The sequence below is a fragment of the Lagopus leucura genome, unplaced genomic scaffold, assembly GCF_019238085.1.
Source record: "Lagopus leucura isolate 7727_CA_CO unplaced genomic scaffold, USGS_WTPT01 Super-Scaffold_739, whole genome shotgun sequence".
In the NCBI taxonomy this organism is placed as follows: domain Eukaryota; kingdom Metazoa; phylum Chordata; class Aves; order Galliformes; family Phasianidae; genus Lagopus; species Lagopus leucura.
In genome coordinates, this window is record NW_024962255.1 from 227,742 (window position 1) to 240,112 (window position 12,371).

General features: G+C 54.1%; 1 protein-coding gene across 1 annotated transcript; it reads right to left on the reverse strand.

Annotated features, from left to right (window-relative positions):
- Nucleotides 1-173: 173 nt before the first annotated feature.
- Nucleotides 174-11,890, reverse strand: ADAM8 (ADAM metallopeptidase domain 8). The gene is made up of 23 exons (XM_042862788.1): nt 11,836-11,890; nt 11,572-11,681; nt 9,476-9,552; nt 9,277-9,355; nt 8,319-8,395; nt 7,936-8,116; nt 7,506-7,571; nt 7,347-7,415; nt 6,865-7,034; nt 6,700-6,781; nt 4,566-4,714; nt 4,137-4,314; nt 3,150-3,239; nt 2,787-2,982; nt 2,511-2,610; nt 2,240-2,423; nt 2,079-2,156; nt 1,897-1,981; nt 1,691-1,805; nt 1,438-1,603; nt 1,169-1,219; nt 972-1,070; nt 174-896 (listed from the first exon to the last, which is right to left on the reverse strand). The coding sequence occupies exons 1-23, from the start codon at nt 11,888-11,890 to the stop codon at nt 846-848; spliced, it is 2,508 nt and encodes an 835-aa protein (XP_042718722.1). The 3' UTR covers nt 174-845.
- Nucleotides 11,891-12,371: the final 481 nt, after the last annotated feature.

Genomic DNA, 12,371 nt, shown 5'->3' on the forward strand with positions numbered 1-12,371 from the left:
CATTCTGCTCTCAGTTGACTCAGTTTTACAGCATGAGCATTTCCCCCAATCACTTCCTCAGACCCACGCTTTCTCACCAAGTGGAATTGTCACTGAGCCCCACATGGGATGTCGCACATTGCCCCAGTGCTCCCTCCTGCTCTCAGCTTTTATGACACAACACATTGAGCCACTGCTATCTTCAGTCTTTATTTGTATAAAGTATTTGACCTACATTAGATAAAAAGTGAGGAGGACCAGTTCCACAGCAAAGGGCTCAAAACAGTCACACAGCAATCAGAAATTAACTGCTGGCTGTAGTAAAATGCTCCTGGAAATTCATATTTCAGGAGAGCAGGAGCCTGAGTGATAACTTCAGAGTGAAGAACCAGATGAGGAGGACTGCTGCTGTGAAGCCAGGCCTAGCTTGATGCAGGGCAAGCACAGCATCCTTGAGTCACCTGTCTTGGAGCCAGGAGCTCCTTGCTGCAGCCCCAGCAGGGACAGGGTATGAGGAGCAGGCCACCTTCACTGTAGCAGGGCACAGGGCACCCAGTAAAGGCTCGGGGCTGGCCTCCAAGTTGGAGCAGGCATCAGGAGGGACTTAGGGAGTAAGGCGAAGAGGAAAGCAGAAGACATCACTTTGGGGGTTTCCTATGGGTAAGAGTGGTTTTGGTAGTGTCCCTTCACCTGGTCCCCAAGGCTGTCTAGGCAACCCATAAAGCTACCAAGTCCATTAAGGCACAAAAATGTCTGTAAACATGGGTGCTGTCCAGGGTGTCTGGTGAGTAATTCAAGTACCGGTGGCTCTGTGGTCGCCTGCCATCCTGCCTAAGTGCCAGGACCCACAGCTTTGCTGTCCTACATCACCTCCTGCTTGCTGGTGGTTTCAGGGCCACCTTGGGGGGGAATCCTCGCTGGAACAAGGAGGAGATGTTGGTGGGCACTGGGTACCCAGAGATGAAGTGGGAGGGGCACAAGGTGCGGCTCACCTGGGGCAGGACTGGGATGGCACATGGCTGGAATGAAAGTGCCAGGGGCTTGGCAGGTGGAGCTGGTGGCAGCGGTTCTCCTGCTGCCATATTGCAGGGCTGGTAAGGGTGGCAAGAGGTGAGAGAAGTGAGGTGGCTGCCCATGCGGCACCAGAACTCGCTCCCAGCACCAGCACCTTGGGGCAGGTGGTAGCTACCTGCTTGGTCTTCAGAGCTGGCAAAGGCTTGGTGGGTGGCTTCGGCTTCTCCTGAGGGCCGGAGAAGAAAGGCTTAAGTCCCTCATCCACATACCAGGGAGGGACCTGAGCATGTGACAGCGGCCTGGCTTTGGGGCAGAGTCCTGCACTGGGAAGCAAGACACCACTGCCCACAAGTCAAGGACATCACATCCAGGGCATGAGATCTCTCAGACTGAAAGGCCGCCCCACTGGAAATCCCTCTCTGGGGCCCCACACCATGCTCCTACCTGCAGGAGAGGGCAGCTGGGCACAAGGGGCCGGGCATTGCGTGGGGCTGCCGTAGTACTGAGCAGCCTGGGGCTGCCGATGGCGCAGCGGGACAGCTGGTGTGGCCGGGTGCCTTCCTGAAAGAGCGGGTTGGTGAGGCCGGTGGCAGGTCTGCTGGAGATCCTCCTGTGGGACAAAGGGCCAACAGGCAACAGCATTGCCCTCAGCTCAGCTTGCACAGCCATGTCTTCACTCCCCTATAGGGCTCCTTACCCTTTCTGGAAGTACTTCTTCCCCTTGCCTCTGAGCAGCACAATGCCTCCACCGATCAGGATACTGGACAGCACCAGCACAGCCAGCACAGCTGCCAGGACCGTGCTGCTGCCACCTGCAGAGAGCCGGTCGGCATTGGGATGGGCTTTCCTGTTCTAGGGATGCCCAGTGGGGCCCTGATGCCACATCTCAGCAGAAGACACTACCTGCCGTGAGCTCCAAAACTTTGTGCTGGCAGTACGGTGGTGCCCACCCCAGCTCACAGTGGCACTCTCGTTTGTGATTGCACACCTGAAGGCACAGAGGGCAGTCTGGGCATGGGAGCCATTTCGCAGCAAGGGGTCAGAAGGAGCCCTGCTAATGTTAGCCGCAATCAGGCACAACTTACCCCGTGGCCACTGCACTTAGCTGAGCAATTCTTGTTGCCATAGACCAGGAGGTTCTGGCAGCGCCCAGCATAGCAGACCTGTGAGTGAGCAAGGGGCTATAAGTGTGACCCTGTGGCTGGGAGCCACCCCCACCTCCTCAATGCATCCCTTCAGGGCTCACCATCTCCTCTCCACACTTGGTGCCAGTGGGCACCAGCTGGAGGCTGCCTGTCATCTCATTGGCATCATTGCTATCAAGGGCTGCTTTACACTTGAAGCGGCCAAAGGAGAGTGTGAAGAAGCCGCTGCCAAGGGCGGGGCTGCTGGTGTCACTCATGCATAGCAGCGTGCCACACTTCACATCCCTGTGAGCAGAGCAGTGTCAGTCCTGCGGAACCTTGGTTGGCCCCAGGGCTAGTGATGGAAACAAGAACAGCCACCTTGCTCCTTACTTGGGGCTGCAGGGCTTCCTCCCAGACTCTGTCATGCAGTGAAGGTTGCGATCCTGCCTGCTGTTGTGCTTGAAGCATTCATCAGGAGCCACCTGAGCAGCTGCAGGAAGCACAGAGCAAGAGGGTCACAAGGAGCCAGAGCTGCAGCAAGCCAATGGTAGTCCATCCCCACACCAGGTCCTGCCTGGCCCTGGCCTCTCCCAGAGTCGCCACACCACCTCCGTGGATGTGGCACAGTGCAGAGTTGCAGCATGTGGGATGAGGACATGGTGCTACCTGCGCCCCAGAGCAGGCGGCATTGCTCTGCATGCGAGGGGCAGGCCCCATTGTAGCAGTAGCCGCGGCCACCCTGGCAGGGGATGCCATTCTCTTGGAAGACGTCCTCTGGACACTCGGAGCTGAGGCCAGTGCAGTGCTCGGGAAGGTCACAGTCATTTTTGCTGGCCCGACACAGAACACCAGCAGCCTTCACCTGCATAGAAAGTGGGACTGTCATCTCCCACCTGAGATGTTGACTGTCTGCACAGCCAGCACAATGACCGAAAGCAACACTTCACCCAGAATTGCTGGGTTTGGACAGGCAGCGGTCCTCAGGCTCTCCTGGCACACCAGGAAGGCCCCAAGGACCCCACGTAGTACCTTGCAGTCTTGGCAGCAGTCGCCTTGTGCACACTCAGCCCCCTCTCTCAGCTGGCACGTGGTGGCATTGCAGCAGCGGTCAGAGCACTCCTGTGAGGCACACAGGGAGACAGGGACGGGCATGGCCCTCTCAGCCTCCCTGCCCTTCCACCAGCAGTCAAAAATCTCACTCTATCTCAGTGAGCCTGGGCCTGGTGATACATCAGCAGCCATGGGTCTGGGCCCCTGCAGGCACAGTTCTGGAGACTTAAATGAGCTCTCGCATGAAGTGATTTTGATGAAGGAACCACCCTGGAGCCTATTTCCTGCTTACTATAAGCCAGGTCTTGAGAAGATGAAGCCAAAAAGGCTTGATTTTGAGCTGACACAGCCAAGCAGGTTCCAAAGGAAGAGGAGCTGTATGAAGCCTACATTGGTGAGACCACAGAGAGCTGACAAGTCTCGGTTTTGTTTCAGCTGCAAGATCCAGAGGGAAAACCCCATTGCCACAAATCCATGCTGCAGAGGAAGAAGGCCTTCCCAAACATCCCTTGAAAGATTCTCTCCTTCATTTCAGGGAGCTGCCATGTCAGCATGTGCTGAGGGCAGGGTAGCCACAACAGGCATGAAATGGTTCCAAGTCCAACCACAAGGCCAATGCACAGCATTGCTCTGGTCCAAGACACAGCAGCAACACCTCACTGCCTGTCTGGGGACCCATCAGGGACACAAACATCTTCTGTATGGATCACTGCCTTCCCCCAGTTCAGGATGTGCAGATGTGTGGGTCACATCTCCTTCTTTGGGATGTCCCAAAACTGTGCAAAATGGGGCACGCACCTACATTAACAAACACCTTCCTCAAGTTATTCTTCAGCACAAACACAAGGAGACAGGAAAGGTCAGTCAGGAAGCCTTGCAAAGCGCAGTGGCAGGAAAGAACCAAGCACCACCCTCCCCAAGTCTGAGTGATGGTGCCTCAGATCCCTCTGAGCTCCCAGACTGTACCTCTGGCCTGCCACAGTCACACTCCTCTCCCCGCTCTACAAACTGGTTCCCGCACACTGGCTCCCCATACAGCTCGTCTGCTCCAGGGACATTCAGCAAGCAGCCAGTCTTGGGGTCTTCAAGGAACTGCCACATGTCCTGCTCACTGCAGGTGCTGAAGAGTCTGGGGTAAGACAAGCTGGAGGGGCACAAAACCAGGCAGTCATGAGAAGAGCTGGATGACCAACGGACCAAACTGCAGCTGAAGAACCCTTAGCAGATGCATATCTAGCTTCAAAGTCAGAGACAAAAATAGTGAATATTCCTTCGGACCTGACCATCCCATGAGCTTCACTTCAGCTCTCATCAACACAATGCTGGAGAATATCTGGAAATACTGCAACCCAGGGCTGCTCTTTACTCTTTTTTCACACTTTCCCCTTCACTCACCTGATCTTAGCTGCCATAACACATCCTCCACTCTCTTTGCTGACAGGACAGTGGCAGTCAGCAATGTCTTCGTCATGAGACATTCCCAGGTTGTGCCCCATCTCATGAGCCATGGTGGACGCAGCACCGATAGGATCCATGCTGTGGTCCTATGGAAGAAGCAGCCAAACATGGTGCAAATGGCTCTTCTCTTGGGCCTCCTGAGGCTTTTTTAGATGTTTTCTGCTGGGCCTTGCTGCTGCCTGCAATTCGTCCCATGCCAAGGGAGAATCATAGAACCATACAATGGTTTGGGTCAGAAGGGACCTTACAGACCATCTGGTTCCAACCCCTGCCATGGGCAGGGTCACCTTCCACTAGACAAGGGTGCCCAAATTCTCATCTAGCCTGGCCTTGAACACCTCCAGGGATGGGGCACCCACAGCTTCACTGGACAACCTGTTCCTGCAGGACAACTGGGGGACCAGACCCAGACATCATGGGTTCATGAAAGGCAGGTCCTGCTTGACCAACCTCATCTCCTATGATTGAGTGACCTGCCTGGCGGATAAGGGAAAGGATGTTGATGTGATGTATCTGGACTTCAGCAAAGCCTTCAATTACTGTCTCCCACAGTATCTTCCTTAAGAAGCTGGTATCATGTGGCTTGGACAGATACACTCTTTGCTGGGCAAAGAACTGGATGGAAGGCTGGGCCCAGAAAGTGGTGGTGAATGGAGTTGAATCCAGCTGGTGACTGGTAACGATTGGTGATCCGCAGGTGTTAGTACCGGGCCTGTTCTGTTCAGTATCCTTATTGCTGATCTGAACAAGGGCACTGAGTGTACTCTCAGTAGGTCTGCAGATAAGTTGGAAGAAAGTGTTGATCTGCCTGAGGGTAGGAAGATGTAGAGGGATCTGGACAGGCTGGATCACTGGGCTGAGGCCTGCTGTATGAGCTTTATGCCAGGTGCTGGGTCCTGGGCAGAGTGGCTGGTAAGCTGGGTGGAGGTGGAGATCTGGGGATGTTAGTTAACAGTCAGCTGAACATGAGCCAGCAGTATGCCAAAGTGACAAAGAAGGCCAGTGGCATCCTAACTTGCATCAGAAATCATGCAGCTATCAGGAGCAGGTGGTGATCATTCCCCTGCTCTCACTACTGGTGAGGCTGCATCTTGAGTGCTGTGTTCATTTTTTAGCCCCTCACTACAAGAAAGACATCGAGGCCCTTGAATGTGTTCAGAGAAGGGCATCTGTGAGGGGTCTGGAGCACGGGTCTTAAAGGGAGGGGCTAAGGGACTGTTTAGCCTCAAGAAGAGGAGGTCCTCATTGCCCTCTACAGCTGCCTGAAGGGAGGTTGTGGTGAGATGGGTAACTGGCAATACGACTAGAGGGAATGGCCTCAAGTTGCACCAGGAGAGGTTCAGGTTGGATGTTAGTAGAATTTTTTCTCCAAAAGAGGGCCAGATGCTGGAATGGGTTGCCTATGGAGATGATGGAGTCACCATCCCTGGAGGTGTTCAAGAAACATTAAGATGTCATATTATGTGACATGTTTTAGTGGGGAAATATCAGTGGTAGATGGACATCTTCAAGGTCTTTTCCAACCTTGTTGATTCCATGATTCTATTATTTTATAATTCCAGTGCCATATTTTTATAGTGAATAATCTCTTTTTAATATCTAATCTAATGCTCTCCTCTTTTAGGTCAAAGCTATTCTCCTTGCCCTATCACTACACTCCCTGATAAAAAAGTCCCTCCCAAGCTCCCCTGTAGCTTGATTCAACTAATGAAAGGCTTCTGTGAGGTCTCCCCAAAGCCTTCTCTTCTCTGACTGAGATAACTGAAGACAAAATCTGGCCCCACAGCCTCTGAAGACCACCAAACTCATCTTACAGGGGCATAAGTCAGTAGAGATACAGCAACTATATTCAAATACTGCTCTCCATTTGTTCCTATGGCCGATTGTTCATGCTCCACCAGAGGGATTAGGAGCACAACCAAACTGATCAAGTAGCAATTGCGAATCAAGTCTTGTGGTCATCTGACAGGTGGTGGAAGAAACCTCCTGTCTACAGAGCAGTTTTTGGAGGCTCCTGATGGCTCAGATCCAGCAGATCCCTCATGGCATGCACCCAGGTGGCAGGACCCACCTGATTGACACCGCCCGAGTCCCTGGTGCACATAGCAAGCTTCTTTGCCAGCCCTATGGTCGTGTCATGGAAGTCTATACCCCTGCAGGAAGGAAACATGACCATGGGCATGCAATCCATCCACTAGTAGGGCTGCAGGGAAGGTCTACCATCCAACCTCCTTACGTGATCAGCTGGACATTGTCGTGCTGCTTCCTCTTCAGTAGGTCTGTCTCCCGCCAGCGAAGGAAGCTCTCCAGAGTCTCCTCTGCCTTGCGACTGACAGTGATTTTGTCCCCGTTGCTCCACACCTCTAAGCCAGTCAAGGCCACACGCAAGCCAAGAGGTTGATAAAGCTGCAAGGGGATACAGTCGAGAGGATCCAAGCTGCACAGCAGAGTGAAGATCCCACCTTCCCTTTGGGACCTGTCACCAATCCCAGGTCACCCTAGCCACGCAACAACAGCCTTTGAACTTTGAGGGCTGAGGGTTCTCTCTGAGGGAGAGCTGACCTACTTCTAATGCCCACTTTGCATAGCCCATCAGTTGCCGGACACTCTGCTCCATGGTTGCCCACTTCACAGTGTGAGGCTGGCTTCATTCCAGCCCTCTCCCAAAGCTTTGACCAGTGAGCACAGTCATATTGGCCCTGGGGACTCTGGGCTCACCTTGTCAACATGGTTGACGATTTCCTTCATGCGGTTCTGCACCCTGCGCAAGTCCTTGTACTTCCTGAACTAGGGGAAGGACACAGAGAGGTTCCCAGATCAGTTCCACCTCCCAACAGCTGCAGAAGAGAGTGGAAACCCATGCCCACCCTCTCTTACCTCCTCACTGTCCACAACCAGGACCAGCTCCACATATCGAGGCCCTCTGTGCAAGCGGGCTGATTTCTGGAAGTGAAGATGGAAGTGAGCATAGGGAAAGATTCGGGGAAAGATCCCTGTCACTGACCCTCCCATGAGATTTGTTCTAGCACTATACAAGGCCAGGAGCTCTTCTAGATCTGCTTTCTAATATTGTTTTGCCCAGGTGTTTCAGACATCTTCCAACATAACAGGAAAAGTCCCAGACTGCTACAGCTGCATGGCAGGAGAGAGGTCCTGTGAGTTCCTGCATGGGATGAGGCTGGGTACATGCAAGTCCATGGGTCAGTGTAAGGAGAGAGGAGCATGGCCCAATTCCTCTCCCAACTTCACTGGCTATAGCACTCTCACAAACTCAGCTACAGTGAGAAAAATCAGTGCAATCCCTAACCCAGTGATAGAGCTTCAGGGGTGCAGCAATCTTGGGGTCGTGGTCATACTCCAATGCAGCCTCCAGGCAGGCAATGCGTTTCATGCGCAGGTGGGATGCTCTGTACACTGCATGCTGGCCATCCTCATGCTCATCCAGAGGTTTCAGCAGGAAGATGGTCTCATTCACCCGGAAAAAGCCACTGCCAAGAGAGAGGACAGTTGTAAGGCCAGGGTGCAGACAATCTGGCAGAAACAGGCAGATGCCATGCACCCCCCTTGCAGGAGACCCTTTCCTGTTTATCTGCTTCCCCCTGAATCCATGGAGGTCAGCACAGTGGTACCTAGGGTCAATTAGGGCTTTTTTTCACCTTTTCCTCACTCCTGTTTTGTCACAGGTCCTACCTGAGCCCACTACAGGTGCTGATGCTTGCTGCAGAGTTGGCATGCCCCTCAACATGGCCTTGGTAAAAGCAGTGGTCCTGCAACCCGGAAAAGAGGCATGTAAAACGGTGGTCTTCTACAATGGAGTGACTATGATTTCTATGATTTCTATGACTGCAATAGCAGACAAAGGAAGAGCAACTGGTCATCTGTTCAGCTTTCGGTATGGCTTTTGGTACAATCCCCCACAACACTCCTGCCTCTAAGTTAGAGAGATAGAAGTTTAATGGAGGGATTACTTGGTGGATAAGGAATTGACTGAGTTTGGATTACATCCAAAGAGTTGCAGTCAGTGGTTGAACATCCAAATGGAGACAATGGAGGGACAAGTGGTGTCCCTCAGGGATTCACACTGGGACTGAACCAATACTATTTAATATCTTCATCAGTGACATGAACAGTGAGATTCTGAGCATACACTCAGAACGTTTACAGATGACACCAAGCTGTGCGGTGTTGGAGGAAGGAATGCCATGCAGAGACACCTGGAGAGCCTCAAGACGTGGGCCTGTGTGAACTTCACGTTCAGCCAGGCCATGTGCCATGTCCTGCACCTGGGCTGAGGTACCTGTAGCTCATCACCAGGGGGTGTAATGATAGGACAAGAGGTAACAGCTTTAAACAAACAGAAGGAAAGTTTACATTAGGCATCAAGAAGGAATTATTCATCTAGAAGATGGTGAGATCCTGGCGCACACTGCCCAGAGAAGCTGGTTGCCCTATCCCTGGAGGTGCTCAAGGCCAGGTTGGCAACTTGGTTTAGTGGCAGATGTTCCTGCCCATAGCAGGGATGTAGAGTGGGTCCCACCTCAGCCCACTAGCCCCAACAACATAAGAAGCGCTATGCTTCCTCCACATCACTGCCAGTACCTTTCTTGCCCCAAAAACTCATTTTCCAGAAGTGACTCCAGCCCCATACCTGGACATCTGGCTTCACTGTGACCTCAGTGCCGTCAGCCAGATAATGCGTCTCAGTGTAATGCTGTCCCAGCAGCTCCCTGCAGACCCAGACAGGGATGTCAGCAGCAGCTCCAGCTTTGGAGACAGGATGTAAAGTGCTACTCCAGACCTCTCAGGTGGGGATTGTGCTAGCTCAGTGCCATTGCAGCTGCACTCACCTGTTCTTCTTCAGGTGCAGCAGGTAGTCCCTGCCCTCAGCACGGACACTGTAGAGGACACGTTCCAGGTAGGTGCTCTGCGTGACACAAAACAGCAGCACAAACCCTCTGTCACAAGGAACTAAGGCACAGAAGAGAGGATCCTGTTGCCCTGATCTCAATCCTGAACATGAATGACATGGGATCTACAGGCAGCACACTGGTGAGGAGCTACAGGACAAGGAGCCACGCTTCTCCCCGGCTGCATGCAAGCTCATTCAGCAAAGATACAGGAAATCAGGCTGAAGCAAAGTACGCAGGCAATAATGCAAATCTCCAGCACATCCTGAGCTGGCGGGCAGGTCACAGCCATAGATTGGAGTCAGCAGGGCTTGCTTCCCGTGGCTGACTTACAGCTGCAGCTGGGTGCACCAGAAACTGGGGTTTCAGCTCCTTTTTTGGGGCTGAGCTCAGCGCTTACTCATAGGCTGAACCACAAAGCTCTTCAACTGCACTCACCAGCAGACTTCCTTATCTCTAGCTGATCTGACTTGCCACCTCATGGTTAGAAAGCAACATGATTTGGTCTGTTGTCTGCTACTGAGAGCAAAGCTCAGCTTCCTGTGTGTCAGTTCTCCCAGTGGCTCCGCAGTGCCAGCAGAAGGGACTTCAGAACATCACCCTATGGTTCTTGAGACCTTGGCATTCACTCAATCCCATGGAGATGCCGCATATCCCTGGGGCTGCTCCATGCGCCCTTCTGGGATGAGACAAGCATTCCTCCTGAGTGAGGTGTTCAGCTTAGCCTCGGGCGACAGCATCTATCATCATTACCACCATCATCACCGCCACCACCCCTGGGGACTCTGCAGGAAGCAGAGGTCATGAAAGTTGTCCAAATTCTTCTCTCATAAGCAGCGTCCCTATGTGCAGTGGCCACAAAGTGGGGCTTTGCTGTTCTTGGCAGCTCCTGGGGCTCTCAGGAATCACAGAGGAACTGGGAAGGGGCCAGTGGGGCAGCACAGCTGCAACAGCCATGGGATAGGGCAGGGGGGAATGTCTCCTTCAGGGGGGAAGGCCTCCTTCACCATCTGCATCCTTCTCCAGACCCCTTTCACATGGGGAAGCAGGGGACCACAGCAAGGTGCAAAGCTGCCCGCCAGCACAGATGGTGTCTTAAAATAGCATCACTCATCTCGTGGACGTGTTTGATTTTCTAGAGCAGGGAAAGCAGATGCTTTTGGGGAGTGGCTTTTGGAGCTGCTTCATCAATAAGGGTCTGAATCATGGAGAAACCTGCTGTAAAAAAATGAATGTCCCAGACCTCTCATTGGGTGCTGAAGGCTTCTGTTCTACAACACAAATCTTCACTTCTACCTGAATTTCACTTCTTTCAAGGCAATGAAGAATGGCTATCTTGGGTCATGGCCATCGTCATCAAAATGCCAAATCTCCAGAGTGAAACCCCATTCCCTCCCCCAGACTACAAGCTTTCTGAAAAAATAGCACTCGTTTTCTTCCATGTGGGCTGCTGAGACTCTCTGATTCTTATTTCCCATTCCCAAGGGAATGAAGAAACAACTTCAGCAAACACAGCAAGAAAATGGCTTACCGGGACGGCCAGGCTCTGCACATTCCTGCTTAATGACAGACCAGATGTCACAGGATCAGTGACCACAAGGGGTGCCCACGCCACAAAACGGCCCAAAGAAAGCGTCCAGCATCACCCTCCCTAACAGTTCTCTGCTCTCCACTCCCGTTTTGGCCAGAAACAATCCGGAAAAGATGTTACAACTTCCATGCAATACAATGCAGCAAACCCCAAAACTTCATCCAGTATGGATATGGCAAACAGGAGCCGGTTTCACATTCTGCTCTCCACTCATCGAATCCCACCGCCCTCCCTCCTTCCCTCCCCCCTCGTCCCCCCCAAGCACGCTGCAAGGCCGTGAGGGAAGCTGCACCGAGGCGGTACCGGGATGAAAATTTGAGATGCGGTGCTGCCGGGTTTGGACTACGGCATTGCTCAGGTCTGGACACAGGTCTGCTGGAGTGGGGGCACAGCGCTGCTGGGCGCAGCCCCACTGGTGCTATGTTTGGGGCGCAGCGCTACTCACCGGTGACACGGAGAGATCCCTCTTTGCCCGGGGCACCGGTACGCGCCATGGCACCGTCGTCTCGTACCGCTCGACGTGGGCCAGCTCCTCCCGCAGCCCCGCGCCGACTCCTGGGGAACCCGAAGGGCAGAGCTGCGGTGGGGGAGACGCGGCAGCCCCTTGCCTCCCCACTCCAGCCCTCACAGCATCCCGATCATAACAGCGGCATCCACCCGCGACGGCACCCTCCGCGGGGGAGGCTGCCGGGGGCCCCCGAGCACTCACCGCGGCCCAGCAGCAGCCCCAGCAGCAGCCGGAGGACGGCGAGCAGCGGGGCCATGGCTCTGCTCCCTCCGCTGCTCAGCTCCGCGCCGCATCCCCCGCCCGGCGTGTGACTCACCCACGGCCGCGGAGCGGGGCGGAACGGGACGGGACGGGCCGCCTCCGGTGAGGAGTGCGGGGCGGAGCGGGGACAGAGGGGTCTCGGGGCGACTGAGGGAGCTGTGGGCCGCGGGGGCCATCTGGAAGGACTGAAGGGGGTCCTTGGTGCACCGAGGGGGGTCGTGGCGCCGCCGGGGGTTGTCCTCGAAGTACCAGGGGGTGTCCCGGGTCACTGTGAGGCTCTGCAGGGCATTTAGGAGGTGACCAGAAGGTGCTGGGGGGCCGGGAGAGACCCGCTTGATTCTGGGGCGATGGGGTGGGATGCACAGGGCTCAGCACTCAGGGTCGTGCACGTCACCGTTGGCAGATGGCAGAGAACGCACACAGGTCCTGGCTCTCAGATTTCATCCACTGCTCCTGTTGGACCCTATGATGCGTAA